General features: G+C 40.8%; 1 protein-coding gene across 10 annotated transcripts in view; it reads right to left on the reverse strand.

The window, feature by feature from the left end:
- Positions 1 to 27,674, reverse strand: part of wge (winged eye) — a 257,480-nt gene that overhangs the window by 59,809 nt on the left and 169,997 nt on the right. For 8 of the 10 annotated variants that reach the window (XM_070084546.1, XM_070084550.1, XM_070084553.1 and 5 more), the window contains 5 exons: positions 25,161 to 26,177; positions 12,933 to 13,349; positions 12,620 to 12,826; positions 5,063 to 5,176; positions 965 to 4,803 (listed from right to left, as the gene is read on the reverse strand). In XM_070084546.1, coding sequence (XP_069940647.1) covers positions 965 to 4,803; positions 5,063 to 5,176; positions 12,620 to 12,826; positions 12,933 to 13,349; positions 25,161 to 26,177 — 5,594 coding nt within the window. The remainder of the gene's footprint in view (positions 1 to 964; positions 4,804 to 5,062; positions 5,177 to 12,619; positions 12,827 to 12,932; positions 13,350 to 25,160; positions 26,178 to 27,674) is intronic. The other 2 variants (XM_070084549.1, XM_070084547.1) reach the window with 1 other exon arrangement.

The following is a 27,674-nucleotide window of genomic DNA, read 5'->3' on the forward strand; positions in this document are numbered from 1 at the left end:
AAAAAGTTTTGAAAGGGAATATAAAAGCCAACACTGGACAAATTAAAACTTTAATATTGTGATAATGCAAACAGTAAGCAGCCATTCCATTACTGTGATATAGTAAATCATTCTTTTTCATAATACTAACTGACTCACTTCAATTAATGCATTATACTGTTGCAAAGTATACACGTAGCCATATACATTTTTAATAATTTACAAGTGGCTTGTTTAAAAATTTATTTTGTATATATGCTTTCAATACTGTAACTATATCTTTCATAATAAGATTTTTCTATATTATAGCCACATGCTTTCTGCAAATTTCATATTCTTGAGGTGGTTATATGTGAACTTTTCCCAAACATTTCAAATTGCTTTGTTAAAATGTCTTAATGGAGTACCAGAATCATTTGTCAAGAGAATCCTTAAGGCTAATTTGATTACCATAAGAATGATGTTGCACTTCAGAGTTATTTAAGTTGTGATGTCAAAGCCCTCCTGGCAAGACAGAAATGTAAATAAAGAAAAAGGGGAAGCAGCTGTTATGTGTATTCAGTAAGAAACAAGAAAGGGCAAAAAAAGAGAATGCCCCTCAATAAGCACATGCAACTTTAAAGTTAAAATGAAAGAAAAAAAAAGGAGATCAAAATATAAAAGAAAGGCAAGTATGGTAAAGCAGCATTGCAATGCAAGTGTAGAGAAAGCAAAGAGGTGTTTCTATGGATGATAATGGCCAGCTGGTCAACTGACTCTTAGTAAAGAGTTTTACATGATGTTTTGATACTCAGTGTATTTTGTGTGCAAATCACAACACTGTAATATGGTCTCCAAATACTGCTCTAAGGGAGGATGTACTGTATTTTATTATAAACTGCTAAGTGCTTAGAAATATTGAAAGCCCTGGTATATAATGTTTTGGTTGTATAATCATATGAATGTTGAAACACACTAACTTGAAAGAAATATTCGAATTACCCACCTTGAGTTCAGCTTTTAGCTTCGGTCGCATTTTTGGCTTGTGGGAGAGTAGAGGCCGATGTAGATGAAAGCTTATGATAGTCTTTGGCTTCTTGGCAACTATTGTCTCAGTTGCATCTTCCTTTGTGGGTGAGTGTTTCTTGGGACGGCCTGGCTTGCGTTTCTTAGAGGATGATGATGACTGGGGCTGCTGCTCCAGATCTGATGGTGAAGACTCTACAGAAGTTTCCGTCTGAAGGACCTTAAGCTCTTTAATAGATGTTTCATTTGCAATGTATTTTGCCTGCTCTTCTTCGCTTTCTTCTTGTCGAGTCTCAGGTGCTGTTGCTGGTAACTTGAATGGAGAGCCTAATTCTGGTGGAGCAGTATCTTCTGATGAAACAGACCACCGTCTAGTTGTGTCTTTATCTGTTTCGTCATCTCCTGATTCCTCTTTTTCAGTAGATACTTGTGTTTCAGGTGTTTTGGGCATCAAATCTGGGCTTTCATTATGGGTAATATGAGTGGAAAATGTAGCAGTGAGGACTGGAGGCTTTAAAATGGATTTATTCATACGTGGTTCATCCTTCTCTTCATCACTATCTTTTCCTGTATCTTTAATCTGGATATCAGTAACTCTCTCTAGAACTGGAGGTGACAGCTCTTTTTGTGGGGATCTCTTCTTCTTATTTGGTGGCCGACCAACTTTTCTCTTACCTGGAATACCATTATTGTGTATTTTTCTCTTTGGAGGTCTACCTGGGCCTCTTTTAGCAGGACTCATAGTTATTTTTTTAGGCTGCAGGCGAGACAGTTCACGCTGTTTTTCCCTATATTTTCTTTGCAACTCGGCCAACTGCATACGCATATCAAGCTCAGCTGGATCCATTGAATCAACAGGAAAACCAGATGGCATTTTAAAGCCAAGAGCAGTATCTTTATGGTACTGAGATGCTTTATTAGCAATAAAAGCCTTTGCTTCACGCTCAGACTCTGGACTCTTGTAATTCCTAATTACATCAGTGGCTTTAATGGGTGTACTAAAAGAATTAGCTAATGCTCCAAATGTAGTTGCACCAAATATGGCTGTGCTAGTTCCACTCCCAAAGGTTCTTCTGGGTGAATTTGTCAGACAACTCGGGCCTGGTTGTGGTGAATCAGTGCGTTCCTGTGGGTAAGTGGGAACACTTGGGGAAGTGGCTGCCACATCAGCCAGGGACGACAGGGCAGGGCACGCCACATGCTCCTCCTCCAGGATGCGCTGCTCAGCTAAGGCACATAGAAGGCTGAGGCCATGAAGGCCACTAAGTGAATCAGGCAAAGGTGAAGCAATAGGAGGGGTGGTGTACAGTGGTGCTGTATTTTCAATAGTTGTTTGGCAAGGCATTTCTGTTGAACAAGCTTGTACCAATACTGGCATCTCGTCCATCTCATTATAATGCATTTCTCCCTCACCTGAAGACATTTCCCCTCTTGTACATGCTTCATCTACACCTGAAGACATCTCATCTTCAGTGGAATATATATTATTTTGTATTTCTGGACTGTCCTTACCCTCTTCATCAGAAAGGTATTCATCTGAAAGTGCACTCTCCTGCAATAAAGAACATTCACTTGCAGAAGTTTTGTCTTGTGGTGAGGTAGAATTCATATCTACTGATGCTCTATCTTGTACTGAAGTGTTTAGATTTATAGAAGTTTCCTCTGGCTCTGAGAAAGAATATTCTTCTGGAGGTATTTCTGCATGTCTTGGTGAGGAACATTCATCAGCATTCACTCTTTCTAGAGATGAGAAACATTCATCTACACATGCATCATTCTTTTGTGAGAGCAAATATTCTTCTGTATTTACATCTTGTGGAGGAGAAGAAGAGGGTTTCTTCACATGTGCTTCTTCTTGCTGCAAAGAACTACTTGTATATTCCTCTGCATGCATGTCCTCTTTTGGTGACGATGAGCACTTATTATCAGAAGTTTCCTCCTCTGATAAATCTGATAATCGATTTGCATGTTGAAGAACACTCCGGGACAAAAGTTCCAGGCCACTTAGATCCATATATGATGGACTTTGTGATGAAGTCTCTGCATCATCACAAGTTGTGCATGATGCATGACAATTTTCTGTGTGCTGATCTTCATATGCTGCTGTATTGGATTCTGAGTGGACACTAGTACACAAAGGTTCCATTTCACTACAAGGAGAAGAAACAGAGTAGTTTTCAACTAATGTTTCTTGGTTATTTGTGACTGGTGATTGATTAGAATTGCTTGAAACATGAGATTTAGTGGAATTCACACAGCAATGCTCAGGAGTAATCACTCTTTGGCTTCCAGAGCAAGAAGTAATGTTATATTCAGAATAGTCAGAAGTTGGAGATTCAGAACATTTGGTTGTCGGTGGTTCAGTAAAACTTTTTACTGTATTTCCATAACAAGTGGTAGCTGACTGTTCAGAGTAGTCAAGGTCAGGGCAACCAGTGGATGACACATCAGAACAATTCATGGTCAAAGACTTAGAATATTCATCTGATGAAGAGTCAGCACAGCTTGTAGTAGAAGGGCTAGGAGAGTTAATGGAAGGAGGATTTGTGCAGCTTGTTGAAGTTCCAGAAAAATACTGAGGAGTAACGAATTCAGAACAACTAGTAATAGATTCTGAGATACTGAGCGTTGTGTGTTTTAAGCAAATATTAGCTGGAGATTCAGAAGGGATTATGGCAGAGGACTCATCAGTTGATGCAGTCTGGGATTCTTGAATGCTTGTATCAGTAAATTTATTAGTTGTTAGAAGATCTGGGTTATTTTGAAAATTTACAGGAGTACTTCCTTTCGATGAGATTACTGGGTATGAAACTGGTAAAGATTCAATTGAAGATCGAGTACTATGGCCCAGAAATACTGCTGCAGAAGAGTTTTTTGCATCTGTGAGTTGACTGGTCGTACAGTTACCAAATGCTTCTTTTTTGACTGCTGGGATGTGATTCTGAGGCAGTTGTCCTTCAGTTGCAGTCTCCCCAACACCAGGAGTACAGGCCTCATCTCTACTGGATCCTACTGGAGATGGGACCTCTTCCTTGATTTCTTGCTTGATTTTAAAAGGTACTGGTAAACACTGAAGATCCCCTTGAGGATGAGGGCGTGACAAAGGAAGTTCCATGTCAGGTTCTTCCTCTGAATGGGATGTAACATTGATTGCATCACTGGATTCTGAGTGAGGTGCTGGTGAACCTGTAGCCACTAAAGCTTCACAACCCCGTGAAGAATAATGATCTAAGCCAATACCTTTTGCCACACTAGTGACAGGAGCTGTGGGTAGGACTGAAAAAGTGGTTGTTATATCAGCAGGCGTAGTGATGGTATTGGTTAGTGATGTAGTTAAAGTGGCAGCTCGGGTTGAAGTAAGACTAGAGCCAATGGTTGTAGATGGTTGGTGTGTAAAAGGAGGAAGGGAGTATGGCGCAGGATGGGTAGACTGTGGACAATAATATGGTAGAGAAGTTCGAGGTGAATATATGAATGGTGGAGGAAGATGACGCAGGCCAGTAGGCAAAGCTGATGGTAGAGTCATTTCACTTCCAGGTGGTGCAGCCCCTTGGCCAGAGGGGGGCACACTGACTGGACGGCTTTTGGGATCCTCTTCTGGTGTTCCTGGTGTAAGTGGGTCCTCTCTCTTGATGGAAGGAGGATTCGAGGCATGGACGGGCGGATGTGGGTGGGAAACATGCAGCAGAGCAGTGTGAGCATGGAGAGCACGATGGTAATGAGCATCAGGGAGTAGTAGCTGTTGTGGTGGTATGACAACAGGAGAAGCAGCTGCAACACCTCCATATCCTGCCCAAACATAACTATGACCACCAGGGTCTGAAGAGGAAGAAAAAGGCTTTTGCATTATAATTACAGTACACCCAATGCCCAAACACTCTTAAGGCAATTTTTCCATGAGCTTATTAAAACTGACAAACAGTAAAATAAATGTTTACATTAAACTTATACAAAATAAACACTATGCATACCACAACATCAGTAAAATACACATACAAGTACAGTACTGTATATTGTCAAAACATCTACTCAGTTTTAAATATAAGAGGTTTTAACATTCTGCATTATTGTGACATACCTGGTATTGCATGTGGGTGTGATAGGAGATAGTAGTGGCCACTCAAGGGGTCTCTGGCAAACTGGTAGCCTAAACCCATTCCTGCTCCCACACCAGCATCTACTCCCACACCTGCTATATTACATATTTCTTCAGAATTTCAACACTGATGAGATGCAGCATTTGTATTATTAAATAACCTCACATGAATAGGCATAGTGAATGAAGTCATCAGTGGGTAATTTAATTCTTCATTCTTTAAAAATATCCAAGAGTGGTTTCTAGTGTCTTACAATATTTTGCATAGTCGGGACACAGCACCGAGCCAATTTAGTAAATATAATTTCTTTTTTTATTTATAGGATTTACAATAGAGCATATAATTAAATTATTAATTGTGAGAGGGTGCCAATAGTTATTATACATACATAAATACATGCATTTACATGATGGTAGGATTGCTGGTGTCTTTTTATTCTGTCTCATACACATGCAAGATTTCAGGTATGTCTTGCTACTTCTACTTACACTTAGGTCACACTACACTTACATGTACAAACATATATATACACACACCCCTCTGGGTTTTCTTCTATTTTCTTTCTAGTTCTTATTCTTGTTTTTGTTTATTTCCTCTTACCTCCATGGGGAAGTGGAACAGAATTCTTCCTCCGTAAGCCATGAATGTTGTAAGAGGCGACTAAAATGCCGGGAGCAAGGGGCTAGTAACCTCTTCTCTTGTATATATTACTAAATGTAAAAGGAGAAACTTTCATTTTTCCTTTTGGGCCACCCTGCCTCTGTGGGATACGCCCTGTGTGTTGAAAGAAAGAAATACATGCATACATACATACACACATATACACACACACTTCTTTTAACGCACAGGTCGTATCCCACTGAGGCAGGGTGGCCCAAAAAAAGAAAATCAAAAGTTTCTCTTTTTAACTTTAGTAATATATACAGGAGAAAGGGTTATTAGCCTCTTGCTCCCAGCATTTTAGTTGCCTTTTACAACACACATGGAATACAGAGGAAGAATTCTGCTCCGCTTCCCCATGGAGATAAGAGGAAATAAACAAGGACAAGAACTAGTAAGAAAAATAGAAGAAAACCCAGAGAGGTGTGTGTATATATATGCTTGTATATGCACGTGTAGTGTGACCTAAGTGTAAATAGAAGTAGCAAGACATACTTGCTACTTCAGGAAAAAGACACCAGCAATCCTACCATCATGTAAAACAATTACAGGTGTCCGTTTTACACTCACTTGGCACGCACATGCACGCACGCGCACGCACACACACACACACACTCTCAAGGAAGCAGAGAGGGAGAGGACCTAGTAGTGATCAGTGAAGAGGCAGGGCCAGGAGCTGAGTCTCGACCCCTGCAACCACAATTAGGTTCGTTCGTTCGTTCTCTCTCTCTCTCATTCTCTCGCTCATTTTCTCTCTCTCTCGTTCTCTCTCTCTCTCTCTCTCTCATTCTCTCTCTCTCTCTCTCTCGTTCTCTCTCTCTCTCTCATTCTCTCTCTCTCTCGTTCTCTCTCTCTCTCTCGTTCTCTCTCTCTCTCTCGTTCTCTCTCTCTCTCTCGTTCTCTCTCTCTCTCTCTCTCATTCTCTCTCTCTCTCTCTCTCTCTCTCTCTCTCTCTTGTTCTCTCTCTCTCTCTCTCTCTCTCTCTCTTGTTCTCTCTCTCTCTCTCTCTCTCTCTTGTTCTCTCTCTCTCTCTCTCTTTTTTTTTTTTACACAGGGTTTGACAAGGTTAAGGATCCCTAGCTTTATTGACAAGCTATTTACAGGTTAAGGATTCCTAACTTTATTGGCAAACTAAGAGCTGTTACCTACATCAGCTCATTTGAAAGCATTTTTATTGTTATGAGACATACAAGTAGGGAACAGGATGAAGTTGGAGCCATCTGTGGGCCAGTATTTTCATTTGATCAACTGACTTTATCTTGTTGACATCATTATGCTGTACGAATGTGTTCCATACTTGAGTCATCCTGGGTATGTATGATCTCAGATGGAGTGATGTTCTGGAGAAGGGTACAGCGAGAGTGAAGTTGCTGCTTTCTGCCCGTCTTGTGGCATAAAAGCTTGTTTCATGCTGTCCTCGAAGTGGATCCAAGTGTGGTATTTTGACAATATTGGCCTTGTACATAACAGTAAGGCCACCCACATCCCTCCTATGTTGAAGGCTCTGCTGAAATGACAGATCTATCCAAGATGGGTCCAGGCGAGAGATGAGACGTCTTGCTTTGTTCTCTACTCTGTCAAGCAGTCGCAGATGAGAGGGGGGGCAGGCAAACCAAGAAAGTGGAGCATACTCAAGGTGTGAGCGTACTTGTGCCTCGTACAGGATCTTGCAACCCCTACTGTCAAGCAGATGCGTGATACGGCGAAGTGCTGTAAGCTTCCTGGCTGCCTTGTTTGCAAGATTTACAACATGGTTCTTCATGGTTAGTTTGGAGTCAAATTTCACCCCAAGGATATCAACTTCTTCTCCAGGTGCCAACACCCTCCCATTCATCCTTACTACTGCACCAGCATTACCATCATGGTGCCTAGAGACGATCATCATTTGCGTTTTCTCAGGTGCAAATGTTACTTGCCATCTATTTCCCCAAGCTGATATAGCTCTCAGCTGGTGATTGATGTAGCTTAGAGCAGCTGGCATTTCTTCTCTTGGATAAGTGAATGTCAGTGTACAGTCGTCTGCATATGCATGTGATTCTGGGATGAGATGAAGAAGGTCGTTGAAGTAGACATTCCATAACAATGGACCCAGCACGCTTCCTTGTGGAACACTTGCCCCAATAGGATGTCTTGCTGATTCCGTTCCATTGAGAACTACACTTAAAGATCTACCATGAAGGTAATCACTGAGGAGACATAGCGTAGAGCCTGCAATTCCCAGTGCTTGAAGTTTTGCTAAGAGGCCCTGGTGCCACACCCGGTCGAAAGCGCCAGCAATGTCCAGTGCTACCAAACAGCTAACTTTGGATTCATCCAGTGACTGGTGCCACTTAGTGGAGAGGTTTAACAACAGATCAGCAGCATATTGACGATCACAAAGTAGTGAGTGGTAGTCAAAAAACTCTGTCATTTGTCTTGAGATTATTGTCTCAAGGATCTTACCAGTGATTGACAGGAGTGACACTGGTCTGTAGTTGCTGATTTCTGCTCTGCTCTTCTTTTTGTGAACAGGGACTACATTTGCCTCTTTCCATAGAGAGGGCCATTTACACTGTACTAGGCAGTGCTGAAAGATGCGAGTTAGAGGTGCTGCTAGCTGGTCTGCACATCTTCTCAACAATCTTGGGCTCAACTTGTCTGGGCCCACAGCCTTTTCTTGGTCAAGCGATTTAAGAAGGAAATGCACCTCCTCCTGCCTTATTGTCACCACTGACAGTTTTGACACAGTTCTTGCAGCTAGCCAAGGAGGGTTCCTTGCTGGATCAGGAACTTGCATTTTGGTAGCAAAGTGTTCAGCAAAGAGGTCCGCCTTCTCTTGACTACTAGTAGAGGTGGTCCCATCCTGTCGATTTAGAGGTAGAGGTGGAATAAGTTCATCAGGCAGATAACCCTGTCTGTCCTTGACCAGGGACCACCAGGTTTTGGAGCCTACCCTACCTGATGCTAGCTTTCTTTTAGTGTCCACCTCCCATTTAGCAATGGCCCACTTTTGAACATCACCCATATGCCTACAGGCTTGCGTGTGCAAGTTCCTGTTATAGGTGGTAGGATGTCTTTTATACCTTTGCCATGCTTTGTACTTAGCAGTAGCAGCCTCTCTACAACGAAAGCCAAACCAAGGCTGATCTGTAGGCTTCGTCACATATTGCCGGTGAGGAATGTGTTCTTGTTGTAGATTAAGGATGTGTCCAGTGAAGGCTTTCACTTGGTTGTCCACATCCCCTTGGAGAAGAGCATTCCAATCGGTGGTGGCGAGCTCAGAGCAAAGGGCTGGCCAATTACCTCTTTCCCATAGCCAGGTTGTGCGTGTGGACTCCTCACCTCGTTCTGTTGGGATCTTAAGTGTCGTAAAAACAGCCTTGTGGTCAGACGATCCAACGTAGCCGAGGGGTTGACAAGTGACTATACCTTCTGCCAGATCACTCACTACTGGGTCAAGGGAGGAGCCAGAGATATGAGTAGGGAAATCAACAAAGTTTCTCATGTCAAACACTGCAAGAAGGTCATCAAAGTCCCTCTGTATAAGGTGCTGGTTGAGGTCACCTACAATTATAATATGTTGACAGTTGTGTTGTAGCAGAAGGGAGTCAATATTTTCCATTAGGAAGTTGATGGGGTCTGCATGTTGCCACATGTTGCACCTCCTGTGTTTTGCAGATTTGTCCTCAGATTCTGCCGCCGGAACTGTGTTAGTGGAGGGTGAGACGGCTGTAGATGTCTTCCTCCTCCACGTCCTCTTCCGCGTCCTCTGCCCCGTCCTCTACCAGTTCTGACAGATGTGTCCCTGCTGTTCGTACTTTGGCGCAGTAGGTGATCAGGTGCAGTGATAGTTCCCTGATCATTAACTGCACCAATCTCTGGTGGAGAAACTCCTGGCTCAGAACTTGCTGATGAAGCACTGCTACCAGATTCTGGAATAGTGTCGGCAGGTGTGCTGACAGGTGTAGGATCAGAGATGGTATGTGCACTGTCAAGTGGACTGGCAGTGGCTGAAGCAGAGATGTCAGGTGTAGGAGAATTAACAGATCCAAGGCTTCCCTCGTTGCTGGGAAGAGGATTTGTTCCCTCTGTGGTGGTCAGAGGAATTGTGTTAGAATTCCTAAAGGTGGTGTTTTGAACTCTGTCAGTCTGTGGGACCTTAGCGATGACAGAATTCCACCAGTTGTTTACCCCTGAGTTAAGCTCAGTGTGGGACTTCCAGTCTTTGTCAATAGTGTCACCATCAGCTGAGCAGCTTACGTCACTTGAAGTAGGCTTGCACTGGCCTTCTACAATAGCTTGTAGGTTATCTAATGATTTGAGGAGCTCATGAAGTGCTTCCCTATGATGGATTATCTTAGCTGCAACTTTACAACACAGCCCAAGAGGGCAGTCTTGATCTTTGGACAGGAGTCCCTGAGGTAGGACTTCTGAACCTTCCTCCTGTAGCTCCAGGCTTGTATCCACATATACCACAGGATTATGGATATCCTTCAATTTTCTGAAATTTTCAACCTGGCTGCAACAAAATTCTTCTTCTGGAATGCAATCTGTGTGGCAGTAGTTGGAACAAGTAGGTTCCTTACATCTAAGAAGAATTTTGTCCCTTGTGGTATACCCACAAACACTGAAGTAACTACTGGGACAATAGCCAGATAGCGTAGATATTCTTGCTATTTTGCGGTGTGAAGTCATCCCAGAGGAGGCTTGTAGGTTTGCAATGAAGTTCACAGGAGAGAGAGGGTGGGTGGTGGTATCGTGGGTGGGGTGGAGTATCATGGGTGGGGTGGAGTATCATGGGTGGGGGTGTTTATAGCGGGGTTGGTAGTGAGGGCGGCAAGGGCCGACGAGCTGGAAGTGTTGCCTTCTCACTATCACTTAATAAACTCACTCACTCACTCATTCTCTCTCTCTCTCTCTCTCTCTCGTTCTCTCTCTCTCTCTCTCTCTCTCTCGTTCTCTCTCTCGTTCTCTCTCTTGTTCTCTCTCTCGTTCTCTCTCTCGTTCTCTCTCTCGTTCTCTCTCTCGTTCTCTCTCTCGTTCTCTCTCTCGTTCTCTCTCTCGTTCTCTCTCTCGTTCTCTCTCTCGTTCTCTCTCTCTCTCTCTCTCTCTCTCTCTCTCTCTCTCTCTCTCTCTCTCGTTCTCTCTCTCGTTCTCTCTCTCGTTCTCTCTCTCTCTCTCTCTCGTTCTCTCTCTCTCATTCTCTCTCGTTCTCTCTCATTCTCTCTCATTCTCTCTCTCGTTCTCTCTCTCTCGTTCTCTCTCTCTCTCGTTCTCTCTCTCTCTCGTTCTCTCTCTCTCTCTCTCTCTCTCTCTCTCTCTCTCTCTCTCTCTCTCTCTCTCTCTCTCTCTCTCTCTCTCTCTCTCTCTCTCTCTCTCTCTGACTCTGAGGTGTCCCTGTTTGCAGATGACGTGAAGTTGATGAGAAGAATTCATGCGATCGAAGACCAGGCAGAACTACAAAGGGATCTGGACAGGCTGCAGACCTGGTCCAGCAATTGGCACCTGGAGTTCAATCCCACCAAGTGCAAAGTCATGAAGATTGGGGAAGGGCAAAGAAGACCGCAGACGGAGTACAGTCTAGGGGGCCAGAGACTACAAACCTCACTCAAGGAAAAAGATCTTGGGGTGAGTATAACACCAGGCACATCTCCTGAAGCGCACATCAAGCAAATAACGGCTGCAGCACATGGGCACCTAGCAAACCTTAGAACAGCATTCCGACACCTAAATAAAGGAATCGTTCAGGACCCTGTACACCGTGTACATTAGGCCCATATTGGAGTAAGCGGCACCAGTTTGGAACCTACACCTAGCCAAGCACGTAAAGAAACTAGAGAAAGTGCAAAGGTTTGCAACAAGACTAGTCCCAGAGCTAAGAGGTATGTCCTACGAGGAGAAGTTAAGGGAAATCAACCTGACGACACTGGAGGACAGGAGAGATAGGGGGGACATGATAATGACATACAAAATACTGAGAGGAATTGACAAGGTGGACAAAGACAGGATGTTCCAGAGATTGGACACAGTAACAAGGGGACACAGTTGGAAGTTGAAGACACAGATGAATCACAGGTTTGTTAGGAAGTATTTCTTCAGCCATAGAGTAGTCAGTAAGTGGAATAGTTTGGGAAGCGATGTAGTGGAGGCAAGATCCATATATAGCTTTAAGCAGAGGTATGACAAAGCTCACGGTTCAGGGAGAGTGACCTAGTAGCGACCAGTGAAGAGGCGGGGCCAGGAGCTCGGACTCGACCCCTGCAACCTCAACTGAGTACACACACACACACACACACAAGAGCTTGGACTCGACCCCTGCAACCTCAACTAGGTGAGTACTAGGTGAGTACTAGGTGAGTACACACACACACACACACGCACATACATATATATATATTAGATTTTGCCACCAAAGTGGCTAGTTCACTGTGCACCCCATATCCATCCTGTGGATGGTAGTGCAATAGCATATGGATACACAAAAGGCCTAGGAACTAGGCCCCAAAAGGGTTAACAGGTGTACATTTGGATTTATATCTACAGTTCACTTATCAGTTACGAGCAAATTTAGGAAATTTGCTTAGTATATCTGGTATCTTATTTTCATTATTAAGATATCTTGAAATGTCACAGGTTATTATACTGTCTATCTCTATATCATTAGCTGGACTTGAGTCCTGGAAATGGGAAATACAATGCCTGCACTTTAAAGGAGGGGTTTGGGATACTGGTAGTTTGGACGGACATCTAAACTGTCGTACAGTATTTGAGCGCCTCTGCAAAGACGGTGATTATATGCATCTAATCCACTTTATTTTGGAAAAAAAATTTATGTTGAAAAGTTTGAGAATTTCAATTAGTTTATATTAAGTTTTATACTGAAGTAATAATGTTCTTACCAGAAAATTGACTCTGAGTGAGCCAAAATGGTGCTGTTGAAAGTCCAGGAGTACATGGTGTTGGAGGAAGTGGCCAGTGGGTAGGTAAAGTGGTTCCTCCTGGGGAACTACCCCCAGACGGCAATGGTCCTGCCAAAGAGTCATCTTGTGGCCGAGATTCCTGACGTTGGCGGGCAACAGCAATACCCACTGGAATACCTCCTCCAGCTGTTGAGAGATATTGCTTAGATAGTAAAGATAGTACATAAATGCATATTACTAATAATATTAAGACAATATACATGAGAAAAAGTTAAAGAGCCTGTAATATCACCTGTTACAGAAGGAGTAGGTCGTTCTTCAGTGCGTACAGTTTTACGAGACGTTCGAGTCGAATCGCCAGCAACAGCCGTGGCAGGGGGAGCCACACGGGGTACAGCCAATTGCGTTAGTGCCACAATTGGTGGGCATGAGCTTGGTGTTGCATCACCTACTGAGATTGGTGTATTAGTAGGTGATAAGGAAGGAGTAGGTGAAAGTATAGTGGAAGGTATAATTAATGGTGAAGTGTGAGGTCTTGTTCGGCGTTCTTGGGCATATGCCTGCAGAAGGCCAGGAGTGGTACGTGAACATTGATCACCCATCAGAGGAGCTAAACGATTTCTTTTTGCTTCTTCACTGCCATCATTTGGTGACTTTAGTCTTTTAAATTCACCTACATTACCTCGTGTGCTTGTTTCTTCTGTACCATCTATGGAAATGCAAAGATGAAAAGTAAAATCAATAACTTTAACAAAATAAAGATAACTGAACAAAATAAAGCAAAATTAAATAAAAGACAATCATTACATCATATAATAACAACATTTAACACCCTTACTAACACATACAGTATAGAACATGAACATAAAAACATATGGTGCAACGTTCTACAATACTACTAATTGAAAACTTAATAGTACTACTAGTTGAAAACTTAATAGTACTATTAGTTGAAAACTTAATAGTACTACTAGTTAAAAACTGAACAGTACTACTAGTTGAAAACTTAATAGTACTACTAGTTGAAAAAATAAATAATACATTATAACAGCACTACCTCTCACTACTGTGGTGACAAACTGAATCTTAACAAAACAGACAGAGGTTGAGGATCAAAATTAACTCCTAAAAAAAGACTGGAACACTAAAAACACCCCTTGTAGAAATCTGAACATAATCTTCGACTCCCAGTACCAGGGCATTAAAATATTTGGGTTAAGGCATCCTTGGGTTTGAGTAAGAAACTTTATCTCATTTATCTGACTAGATAACTATGAACCAGTTCGGTTTTCTTGACAAATCAATGGGGCTATGACTATACCTGAATAGCAGGAAAATGTTGTAATGAAAATAATTTCCTGCAATTTCTGCAATATATAGGAATAACTAGGATAGTGGATAGAGGGGCAATGTGGCAGATGTTGCAAGTACAGTGGACCCCCGGTTAACGAACTTTTTTCATTCCAGTAGTATGTTCAGGTGCCAGTACTGACCGAATTTTTTCCCATAAGGAATATTGTGAAGTAGATTAGTCAATTTCAGACCCCCAAACATACACGTACAAACGCACTTACATAAATACACTTACATAATTGGTCGCATTTGGAGGTGATCGTTATGCGGGGGTCCACTGTATATGGAATAAGTAGTACATTACTAAATGCTGTAAAGAATTTTTATGAGGATAGTGAGGCTCAGGTTAGGGTGTGTAGAAGAGAGGGAGATTAGTTCCCGGTAAAAGTAGGTCTTAGACAGGGATGTGTAATGTCACCATGGTTGTTTAATATATTTATAGATGGGGTTGTAAAAGAAGTAAATGTTAGGGTGTTGGGGAGAGGGGTGGAATTAAATTATGGGGAATCAAATACAAAATGGGAGTTGACACTTACTTTTTGCTGATGATACTGTGCTTATGGGAGATTCTAAAGAAAAGTTGCAAAGGTTAGTGGACGAGTTTGGGAGGGTGTCTAAAAGTAGAAAGTTGAAAGTGACCATAGATAAGAGTAAGGTGATGAGGGTATCAAATGATTTAAAGAAAAATTGGATATCACATTGGAGAGAGGGAGTATGGAAGAAGTGAATGTTTTCAGATATTTGGGAGTTGACATGTCAGTGGATGAGTTTATGAAGGATGAGGTTAACCATAGAATTGATGAAGGAAGAGAGGTGAGTGGTGCATTGAGGTATATGTGGGGACAAAAAATGTTATCTATGGAGGCAAAAAAGGTATAGTGGTACCAACACTCTTATATGGGTGTGAAGCTTGGGTTGTAAATGCTGCAGCAAGGAGTCAGTTGGAGGCAGTGGAGATGTCTTGTCCAAGGGCAATGTGTGGTGTAAATATTATGCAGAGAATTCGAAGTGTGTAAATTAGGAGAAGGTGTGGAGTTAATAAAAGTATTAGTCAGAGGGCTGAAGAAGGGCTGTTGCAGTACTTTGGTCATTTTGAGAGAATGGATCAAAGTTGAATGACATGGAGAGAGTGTAAATCTGTAGGGGAAGGAAGGCAGGGTAGAGGTCATCCTTGAAAAGGTTGGAGGGAGGGGCTAAAGGTGGTTTTGTGGGTGAGGGGCTCTGACTTCCAGCAAGTGTGCATGAGCGTGTTAGATAGGAGTGAATAGAGACGAATGGGTTTTGGAACCTGATGAGCTGTTGGAGTGTGAGCAGGGTAATATTTAGTGAAGGGATTCAGGAAAACCAGTTACTTTTATATAGCCGGACTTGAGTACTGGAATTGGGAAGTACAATGCCTGCACTTTCAAGGAGGGGTTTGGGATACTGGCAGTTTGGAGGGATGTTATATATCTTCATATATGTTTCTAAACTGTTGTATCTGGGCACCTCTGCAAAAACAGTAATTATGTATGAGTGAGGTGAAAGTGTTGAATGATGATGAAAGTTTTTTCTTTTCAGGGATTTTCTTTCTTTTTGGGCCGCCCTGCCTCGGTGGGAGATGGCCGAATTGTTGAAATAAAAAAAAAAATATAATGAATAAATTAACTCCATATAACAGGCTTGAAGCTGGGAAAGAGGTAAAAGTTATAAAGGTACTGAGAATTAGCATGCAATTAGCAGGGCAACTTTAAAAACTAATGCATGTATGCCTGTGAGGATGAGAAATGTGTCGTAAGAATGAAGCAATAGCTTTCTGGAATAGCTAACTTAAGCACAAGTTTTGAAGAGGTGCCCCAATACAACAGTTCAGATGCCACTCCAAACAGCCAATATCCGAAATCTCTCCTTTAAAGTTCTGGCATTGTTCTTCCCACCTCCAGGACTCAAGTCCGGCTAACTGGTTTCCCTGAATCCCTTCACAAAATATTACCCTGCTCACACTCCAACAGCTTGTCAAGTCCCAAAAACAATTCATCTCCACTCACTCCTATCTAACATGCAGTGGCAGTTCGTTCATAGGAGCTGCAGAGCTGCAGTCCCCCCAGATGCTCACTGCCAGGCGTATGACTTCATCAACCTAACACTAAAATAATTTGCAACTGACAAATATACTACAGGAAAAATCTGTTGTATGTTGTTTTCAATGTATTTATAAGCAAATTTTTTATTTTTTTGTTGAAACGAGATAAAAAATTATTAAAAATACAAGTTTGATGCGGCATGATAGTAAAGGTATTATTGGCGCTACAAGCCATCGCTGCTAACATGTATATAAAAAAAATGGAAAGATTTGAAATACTGTAAGACAGAAATGACATATGGAATTAGGAAGCTACTGAAAGCAGCAAAGAGTTCCTAAATAATTCCAGCCATCTTCCCACGAGGTGGGTGGCCTTACGAAGAAGAAAATACTACGAAGAAGAAAAGACTACAAAGAAGAAAAGATTACAAAACAAACACTATGAAGAAGAAAACACTCCAAGGAAGAAAACACTATGAAGAAGAAACACTACAGAGAAGAAAACACTTGGTAGGTAGCAGGCAGTGGCGGCTCGTCCATAGGAGCTGCAGAGCTGTAGTACCCCCAGATGCTCACTGCCAGACATATGATTTCATCAACCTTACGATAAAATAATTTGCAACTGACAAATATATTACTCTAGGTAGGCTGGTAGACAGCAACTGCCCAGGGAGGTACTAGCGTTCTGCCAAGTGAGTGTAGAACGGAAACCTGTAATTGTTTTACATGATGGTAGGATTGCTGGTGTCTTTTTCTGTCTCATAAACATGCAAGATTTCAGGTACGTCTTGCTACTTCTACTTACACTTAGGTTACACTACACATACATGTACAAGCATATATATACACACCCCACTGGGTTTTCTGCTATTTTCTTTCTAGTTCTTGTTCTTGTTTATTTCCTCTTATTTCCATGGGGAAGTAGAACAGAATTCTTCTTCCGTAAGCCATGCGTGTTGTAAGAGGTGACCAAAATGCCGGGGGTAAGGGGCTAGTAACCCCTTCTCTTGTATGAATTACTAAATTTAAAAAGAGAAACTTTCGTTTTTTTTTGGGGGGCCACCCTGGCTCGGTGGGATACGGCCGGTGTGTTGAAAGAAAGAAGACCTATACAAAAGTATAGGTATTACTGCCATTATGAGCTGCCACTGGTAGGAGGTATGAAGAATACTACAAAGAAGAAAACACTACAAAGAAGACACTATGAAGAAGAAATATTATGAAGAAGAAAATATGTACTACAAAGAAAAAGTACTTACTAAACAATATATTCTGTGTTTAAACATGTGTGTTAATAGTTAATGTCAAAAAGAAGTTAACACATTCCAGTGTCACGTGAAGTACCAAAAAAGCCATTCGCTTCTATTCATTCTAATCAAATAGGCTCACACCTACCTGCTGGATGCTCAAGCCCCTACCTTTCAAAACCTCCTTCAGGCCCTCCTTCCAACTCTTGCTTCGAACATTTTCTACACATACTTCCTTCCATTCAATTTACACCCCTTGATCAACTGGTCTTGCTCTAACTTTTTTACATAACAAAATTCATCTTAAGTACCCTCTCCTCTAATGTATTCTTTTATTTAACTATACTATTCATGTCACCAGACTGTCTTCTAATTTCTTCACTCTTCATTCTCTGCATAATATTCACACCACACGAAAGATCCACTGCCTCTAGCCTCCTCCTCACTGTAACATTTAAGATCATTCTCCACATCTACACAAAAACATTGGCATAACTACTCTGTAATCTGATACATTTCCCCTTTTTTAATCCACTGACAAATTTTCTCAATAGATTTCTCAATATTCCTCGGACATAACTTCTTTCCTTATCTTACTGTGATTTACCTCATCTTTCTTTGACCCACCTGCAGACATCCTTTTCAAAACATCTAAATTCATTCCCTGCCTCCATATACCTTTCCAAATTTACCCCCAATCTTGCATTCTCTAAATGTTTATTTACTCTCACATCATTACAAGCTCAAAATAGGAAAAAAAAAAAACGAAGTGGCATGCAGTCACAAACCTAAGTACTCTCGTATTGCAAGCTGTATCTGAAAGACACTTGAAGGACATTTTTGGGGGTCACTGCACCTGCAGTCCAGTCCTATGAGTTAATAGGGTTATCGAAACTTATTCCTTGGGTAGCATTGAAAATGGGTTGGGCAAATATTTTTGTTAGTGGGTTTGGGTTTGAGCAAGACCTGCCTAGTATGGGCCAATAGGCCTACAGCAGTGTTCTTCCTTTCTTATGTTCTTATGAACTCTTACATTCAGTTTGGTAAGCAAATCATATCTAATCTAAGGGTTCCTCTGCAGCAACCACCATAATTTAACATCATTGTTGTGAGAGATACCAAAACAATTATGCAGTCAGTGATTAGTAAAGATGGAGTAGGTGGGAGAAGGGGTTAACAGATCTCTTATTTTTGTGCTTTGTCATCAGGACTGACAGAGGGAAGGTGAACATTGCTAACTAAACACGGTATACATCATAAAAAAAAAGGAAAACTACAGTTTTGCTTAATTGCACCTTTTAATTTTAATTTATGAGAGGCTGGAAAGATGGCAAGAATGATGCAAACACCAACTATTGGTGATAGACAATTCACTTAGATCATGATGCTGAGTCCAGCACTTAAGCTATTAACCCTTTGACTGTTTCAGTCATATATATATATGCCTTATGAGCCAATGTGTTTGACGTATATATACTCAAAAATTCTAGCGGCTTCAAATCAAGCAGGAGAAAGCTGGTAGGCCCACATGCGAGAGAATGGGTCTGTGTGGTCAGTGTGCGCAGTATAAAAAAAAATCCTGCAGCACGCAGTGTATAATGAGAAAAATAACTCCACCCTTGTTTTTGGATTAAAATGCCGACTTTGAGGTGTATTTTTGTATAGTATTTGTGGTTGTATTCTTGCTTGTTTTCTTGGTCTCATTTGACAGGATGGAAAACATATTACAGAAACAGTCTTGCTTGTTTTCTTGGTCTCATTTGACAGGATGGAAAACATATTACAGAAACAGAAGTGATTTTGATTGGTTTTACTATGAAAAGGATCTTGAAATGGAGCTCAAAGTGGCAGAAATGTTCGATATCTGCCGATGTTCAAGAGTAAACAAATGATATCATTGTCCAATAAATGTCCAACTAGCCATTCTAATATGCAGTCATAAATAGGCTGACGTTATTTATACAATTATTATAATATTGCAGTAGTCTGCATAACAGTAAATCTTCTATTTTTTGTGTGAATAAAAATTAAAAATAGAAAGCATGAGTATTATAACAGGTGCCAGGAGATGTGACTGATGAACAGAGAAAATGTTATATTAGTGCCAGGAATGTCTGCATTGTCCTTTCTGGACTCTATTTTGAAATTGACAATTTTTTTAATTTGCATGAAATTGGCCAAATTGCCAATTTCTGACCACTTTATTGGGTAGTTGAAATCAGTAAATGGGCGGTTTCTTGTAATCAATCGATAGAACAAATGGATTTCTAAAGAAATACCTATGAGTTTGGTCGACTGGAACAGTGGAATTGGCCAAAAATAGGGCTCAAAGTGGGTGAAATCCCCGATGCGTAAATGTCGCCGAGGTCGCTAACTTCGTGAGAGCATAATTCTGTAAGTTTTCCATCAAATTTTGCACTTTTGGTGTCATTATCATCGGGAAAAGATTCTCTATCAATTCACAAGAAAAAATAATTTTTTTTTTCAAATATTTTGCAACACCAGGAGACACTTCAGGATTTGGGGTTGCGACAGTCAAACGGTTAAGGAATGTATGCAGGTTGCAGACTGCACATCTGACACTGTTATAAGGCATTATTATTATAACTGTTATAATCATCAGAAAAAGGTAAGTGGTGTGATGAGGCATCTGTATATGGAGGAATAAAAAGGTAAAGAGGGACTATAAATGTATTAATTCAAGGATTATGTGGAGTAAAATAAAGATTGGATGTGAAAAGTGGGTTATAATAAGCGTGTATGCACCTGGAGAAGAGAGAAGTGTAGAGGAGAGAGAGAGATTTTGGGAAATGTTGAGTGAATGCGTGGGGAGTTTTGAATCAAGTGTGAGAGTAATGGTGGTTGGGGATTTCAATGCTAAAGTGGGTAAAAATGTTATGGAAGGAGTAGTAGGTAAATTTGGGGTGCCAGGGGTAAATGTAAATGGGGAGCCTTTAATTGAGCTATGTGTAGAAAGAAATTTGGTAATAAGTAATACATATTTTATGAAAAAGAGGATAAATAAATATACAAGGTATGATGTAGCACGTAATGAAAGTAGTTTATTAGATTATGTATTGGTGGATAAAAGGTTGATGGGTAGGCTCCAGGATGTACATGTTTATAGAGGGGCAACTGATATATCGGATCATTATTTAGTTGTAGCTACAGTTAGAGTAAGAGGTAGATGGGAAAAGAGGAAGGTGGAAACAACAAGTAAGAGGGAGGTGAAAGTGTATAAACTAAGGGAGGAGGAAGTTCGGGTGAGATATAAGCGACTATTGGCAGAAAGGTGGGCTAGTGCAAAGATGAGTAGTGGGGGGGTTGAAGAGGGTTGGAATAGTTTTAAAAATGCAGTATTAGAATGTGGGGCAGAAGTTTGTGGTTATAGGAGGGTGGGGGCAGGAGGAAAGAGGAGTGATTGGTGGAATGATGAAGTAAAGGGTGTGATAAAAGAGAAAAAGGTAGCTTATGAGAGGTTTTTACAAAGCAGAAGTGTTATAAGAAGAGCAGAGTATATGGAGAGTAAAAGAAAGGTAAAGAGAGTGGTGAGAGAGTGCAAAAGGAGAGCAGATGATAGAGTGGGAGAGGCACTGTCAAGAAATTTTAATGAAAATAAGAAAAAATTTTGGAGTGAGTTAAACAAGTTAAGAAAGCCTAGGGAAAATATGGATTTGTCAGTTAAAAACAGAGTAGGGGAGTTAGTAGATGGGGAGATGGGGGTATTGGGTAGATGGCGAGAATATTTTGAGGAACTTTTAAATGTTAAGGAAGAAACAGAGGCAGTAATTTCATGCACTGGTCAGGGAGGTATACCATCTTTTAGGAATGAAGAAGAGCAGAATGTAAGTGTGGGGGAGGTACGTGAGGCATTACGTAAAATGAAAGGGGGTAAAGCAGCTGGAACTGATGGGATCATGACAGAAATGTTAAAAGCAGGGGGGGATATAGTGTTGGAGTGGTTGGTACTTTTGTTTAATAAATGTATGAAAGAGGGGAAGGTACCTAGGGATTGGCAGAGAGCATGTATAGTCCCTTTATATAAAGGGAAAGGGGACAAAAGAGACTGTAAAAATTATAGAGGAATAAGCTTACTGAGTATACCAGGAAAAGTGTACGGTAGGGTTATAATTGACAGAATTAGAGGTAAGACAGAATGTAGGATTGCGGACGAGCAAGGAGGTTTTAGAGTGGGTAGGGGATGTGTAGATCAGGTGTTTACATTGAAGCATATATGTGAACAGTATTTAGATAAAGATAGGGAAGTTTTTATTGCATTTATGGATTTAGAAAAGGCATATGATAGAGTGGATAGAGGAGCAATGTGGCAGATGTTGCAAGTATATGGAATAGGTGGTAAGTTATTAAATGCTGTAAAGAGTTTTTATGAGGATAGTGAGGCTCAGGTTAGGGTGTGTAGAAGAGAGGGAGAATACTTCCCGGTAAAAGTAGGTCTTAGACAGGGATGTGTAATGTCACCATGGTTGTTTAATATATTTATAGATGGGGTTGTTAAGGAAGTAAATGCTAGGGTGTTTGGGAGAGGGGTGGGATTAAATTATGGGGAATCAAATTCAAAATGGGAATTGACACAGTTACTTTTTGCTGATGATACTGTGCTTATGGGAGATTCTAAAGAAAAATTGCAAAGGTTAGTGGATGAGTTTGGGAATGTGTGTAAAGGTAGAAAGTTGAAAGTGAACATAGAAAAGAGTAAGGTGATGAGAGTGTCAAATGATTTAGATAAAGAAAAATTGGATATCAAATTGGGGAGGAGGAGTATGGAAGAAGTGAATGTTTTCAGATACTTGGGAGTTGACGTGTCGGCGGATGGATTTATGAAGGATGAGGTTAATCATAGAATTGATGAGGGAAAAAAGGTGAGTGGTGCGTTGAGGTATATGTGGAGTCAAAAAATGTTATCTATGGAGGCAAAGAAGGGAATGTATGAAAGTATAGTAGTACCAACACTCTTATATGGGTGTGAAGCTTGGGTGGTAAATGCAGCAGCGAGGAGACGGTTGGAGGCAGTGGAGATGTCCTGTTTAAGGGCAATGTGTGGTGCAAATATTATGCAGAAAATTCGGAGTGTGGAAATTAGGAGAAGGTGTGGAGTTAATAAAAGTATTAGTCAGAGGGCAGAAGAGGGGTTGTTGAGGTGGTTTGGTCATTTAGAGAGAATGGATCAAAGTAGAATGACATGGAAAGCATATAAATCTATAGGGGAAGGAAGGCGGGGTAGGGGTCGTCCTCGAAAGGGTTGGAGAGAGGGGGTAAAGGAGGTTTTGTGGGTAAGGGGCTTGGACTTCCAGCAAGCGTGCGTGAGCGTGTTAGATAGGAGTGAATGGAGACGAATGATACTTGGGACCTGACGATCTGTTGGAGTGTGAGCAGGGTAATATTTAGTGAAGGGATTCAGGGAAACCGGTTATTTTCATATAGTCGGACTTGAGTCCTGGAAATGGGAAGTACAATGAGTGCACTTTAAAGGAGGGGTTTGGGATATTGGCAGTTTGGAGGGATATGTTGTGTATCTTTATATGTGTATGCTTCTAGACTGTTGTATTCTGAGCACCTCTGCAAAAACAGTGATAATGTGCGAGTGTGGTGAAAGTGTTGAATGATGATGAAAGTATTTTCTTTTTGGGGATTTTCTTTCTTTTTTGGGTCACCATGCCTCGGTGGGAGACGGCCGACTTGTTGAAAAAAAAAAAAAAAAAAAAAAAAAGGTAAAGTATGAGAGTACAATGGTAGCAGGTATAGGTGAGGTATAGGTTCTGAATTCTGCAGTGAGAAGGAGGCTAGAAGCAGTGGAGATGTCATGTTTAAAAGCAATGTGTGGTGTGAATATCTTGCAGAAAATTCGAAGCACAGAGAGTTGAGGAAGGGTTGCTGAGGTGGCTTAGGCATGTAAAGAGGATAGACAGGGACAGGTCGATGAAGAGGGTACCTGGAATTTACCTGGAGAGAGTTCCAGGGGTCAATGCCCCCGCAGCCCGGTCTGTGACCAGGCCTCCACTGATAAGGATACATGTATATATATATCTAAGGTGGAAGGTAAGAGGGGTAGGGGTCATCCCAGAAAAGGTTGGAGGGAGGGGGGTAAAGGGGGCTTGAGTTTTAGGGGCATGAGCATCTAGCAAGCTTATGTGAGTGTTAAATAGGAGTAAATGGAGACAAGTGGTTTTAATGGATATTCTGCTGAGATGTGAGCAAGATAACATTTATGAAGGGATTCAGAAAAATTGGTTAGCCAAACTTGAGTCCTAAACGTCTGAAGGACAGTGCCTGCACTCCGAAGAAGGGGTTGGGATGAAGCAGTCAGAGGGTAGTCTGAACTGTGTTAATGTCAGCACACTTCTGACAAGACAGCAATTGAATAAATGATGGTGAATGTAATTCCTTCTTTGGGTCACCCTTCCTTGGTGGGAAACAGTCACTGACGTAAAAAAAAAAAATCACTGAGGAGTACTAAACCCAAAAGGGTCTTGCTATGCCTGTGTAAGGCATTCAGGAGAGCTGTTGAGAGTAACATGCAGACTGGATATTTGACACTGCTGTTATAAGGTATTTAGAGATCATTTGAAAGTAGCACGAAGACTGCATATTTGACACCACTGTTGTAAGGCATCAAGAGAGCTGTTGAGGGTAGCATGAAGATTATATCTGACATCAATATTGTAAGGCATTAGGAGGAAAAATGAAAAAAACAAGCTGCTGGTTTGGTAACTGAAAACAAGGTTAACAGTGCGAGATACAATGTTGATGTAATTTCATAGATTCCTGGGAAGTATTTTTGAGGAAGAAATCGATATTGGGATACCATAGACAGCTCTGAATTCCAGGCAAATGCCAAATAAAAACAAAATTCACAATACCATTACTGGAACAATTTACAACGAACAGTTCATCCTGGATTGAAACATGTCTAATTTTCATCTCTAATTTATAAATAGTTGTGAAATGTGGTGAACCATATACAAGTAGCACACAGAAAGAAGCTTAGGAAGATATTAAATTGTAAAAAAGAAAGAGCTTAGAATATATGCACACACACAGATAAGAACCAAACACAGGTATCAAATGCTAGACTGACAAAAGCATGAAGGTAGCAAAGCTGGATTAGTTAATGTTTAGGGGTGCAGTAGGATGACATGACATAAATACTAAATACTATTTTATGAACATACAGTGAGGGGGCAGAAACAAAACACAAGAGTGCTGTAGTTGATACTATTTGAATAAGTGAGGGAAGGAAGACCAAGAAAGTGGAAGTGCAATATACAGTGAAGAAGCAGAGGCTATAATACTTAGCAAATACACAGCAGTTAGATATAAACCTGTAGGAAAGGCTATACAGGAGGTCCTCAACTTACAATCATCTCAAGTTACAAGCATCCAAATTTACGAATGAAGCACTTAGGAATCAGTTACAATTTTACATTATAACCAACTTTTAACTACTGAAGTGCCAGGAATGCAACTCATTGTTAAATCAGGGCCTCCTGTATCATTATTTTGCAACTCTGCTGAGTAGTGAGAATTAGAGTACAAGTAATACAATACAGGCAGATACAGTATCAGTCCACTATTTGCTGGTATGTATTTAAATGAGTTTATTGCAGACATGATTGAGAATGTTAAGTTAAAAGTGTCACCTCTTTTAATTGCATTATGAAGCTCAAAAATGCAATAGCCTAACTGTCTAAAGAAAATATTCTGCAGAAAGATTATCATACAGAAATATGGACAGTTATACAAATAGTTGATAATACTGTATATAATTACAAATACCAGTATAATACACTACTGTATAGTATACAAATTTTATATTAACTACCTTCAGTCAGATACATACTTGCATATTGCTTTTCTGGATTAAAGTTGTTCTTGTCTGCAATATCTAGTGAATCATCCCCACTGCTTCCTCTCTGAATATGCTTATCACTGACTTGATGAGGGTTTTGCTTATTCTCAAGCCCACTGCAAGACTTGAGAGGAAACCGGGTGACTGGGACTGAATTTTCTAGGCAGCTGGGCCTCTGAGGAATATGTGGAGCTGTAAGTGATGTCTGGACATTTTGAATTTCAAAAAACGGTTTTGAGGATGGGACTGACGTCACAAGGTGGTTAGATTCTTGAGGTTTTTGAGAGATGGCAACTGAAGTGTCATGGTGGTTGGGTTCACAAGGCTTTTGTGAAAATGAGGATTCTTGGCTCTGGTTTGCTCTAGAGGTGTCTTTTTCTTTTGCAGGTACATTATTAATATTAGAAGTTTCAGATTCAGGCAAACACAAAGAGGGAGGTGATGTTCTGTCCATGGCTTTAATAACATTTGTTTCTTCACTAGTATTTACTGGGCAAGAGAGCGGAATATTTGAAGTTCTTTGAATGCTTTTACCATCATATATCTGTCCACCTTTTGCACTACGAACACCACCTTCTCTCATGTCTTTTTTCTTCACTTGTCCTTCTTCTTTGGCACTATTAACACTAGGGTTTACTGTCACAGCACTCTCCTGTTCAGATGAAAAATTGGCATGGCCATTAACCTTCAAGGTGGGTAGGAGAACGTCCCTTTTACTTGGCTTTAGAGTCCGAGGACTGGGTACTGTGACCTTAGAAGCCTTGGTGTCTTCACTTAGTGGGACTGGAGACTTCAGTGATATTCTATACATTTCAGGGCCTTTTACCTCAACTACACCATCAATGCTACCCACACACTTGGTGGCAGGCACAGTCGCAGGCATAGAGAGAATGGATTTATTACAGCTAGAAGGGAGGGCTGGTACTCTTGGTGTGCTGCCCAAAATTTGAGAGGCCATCAGCTGTCCACTGGGTAAAATTGGTGGGAGGGCACCAGCTAATGCACCATCTGTTAAAAGATGAAAATTCATTCATGAATAGATTAATATGCTTCCAAAACACTGAAAATACATACTTTAATTTGTACAATCTAAAAGGCAAATTGTAACTATATATAATTTTTTCCTTAGATGTTGTGAAGGATGCCATATATATATATATATATATATATATATATATATATATATATATATATATATATATATATATATATATATATATATATATATATATATATATATATATATATATTTTTTTTTTTTTTTTTTTTTTTTTCAACAAGTCGGCCGTCTCCCACCGAGGCAGGGTGACCCAAAAAAGAAAGAAAATCCCCAAAAAGAAAATACTTTCATCATCATTCAACACTTTCACCACACTCGCACATTATCACTGTTTTTGCAGAGGTGCTCAGAATACAACAGTCTAGAAGCATAAACATATAAAGATACACAACATATCCCTCCAAACTGCCAATATCCCAAACCCCTCCTTTAAAGTGCAGGCATTGTACTTCCCATTTCCAGGACTCAAGTCCGACTATATGAAAATAACCGGTTTCCCTGAATCCCTTCACTAAATATTACCCTGCTCACACTCCAACAGATCGTCAGGTCCCAAGTACCATTCGTCTCCATTCACTCCTATCTAACACGCTCACGCACGCTTGCTGGAAGTCCAAGCCCCTTACCCACAAAACCTCCTTTACCCCCTCTCTCCAACCCTTTCGAGGACGACCCCTACCCCGCCTGCCTTCCCCTATAGATTTATATGCTTTCCATGTCATTCTACTGTGATCCATTCTCTCTAAATGACCAAACCACCTCAACAACCCCTCTTCTGCCCTCTGACTAATACTTTTATTAACTCCACACCTTCTCCTAATTTCCACACTCCGAATTTTCTGCATAATATTTACACCACACATTGCCCTTAAACAGGACATCTCCGCTGCCTCCAACCGTCTCCTCGCTGCTGCATTTACCACCCAAGCTTCACACCCATATAAGAGTGTTGGTACTACTATACTTTCATACATTCCCTTCTTTGCCTCCATAGATAACGTTTTTTGACTCCACATATACCTCAACGCACCACTCACCTTTTTTCCCTCATCAATTCTATGATTAACCTCATCCTTCATAAATCCATCCGCCGACACGTCAACTCCCAAGTATCTGAAAACATTCACTTCTTCCATACTCCTCCTCCCCAATTTGATATCCAATTTTTCTTTATCTAAATCATTTGACACCCTCATCACCTTACTCTTTTCTATGTTCACTTTCAACTTTCTACCTTTACACACATTCCCAAACTCATCCACTAACCTTTGCAATTTTTCTTTAGAATCTCCCATAAGCACAGTATCATCAGCAAAAAGTAACTGTGTCAATTCCCATTTTGAATTTGATTCCCCATAATTTAATCCCACCCCTCTCCCAAACACCCTAGCATTTACTTCCTTTACAACCCCATCTATAAATATATTAAACAACCATGGTGACAT

The sequence above is a fragment of the Cherax quadricarinatus genome, chromosome 13 (assembly GCF_038502225.1).
Source record: "Cherax quadricarinatus isolate ZL_2023a chromosome 13, ASM3850222v1, whole genome shotgun sequence".
Classification (NCBI taxonomy): Eukaryota; Metazoa; Arthropoda; class Malacostraca; order Decapoda; family Parastacidae; genus Cherax; species Cherax quadricarinatus.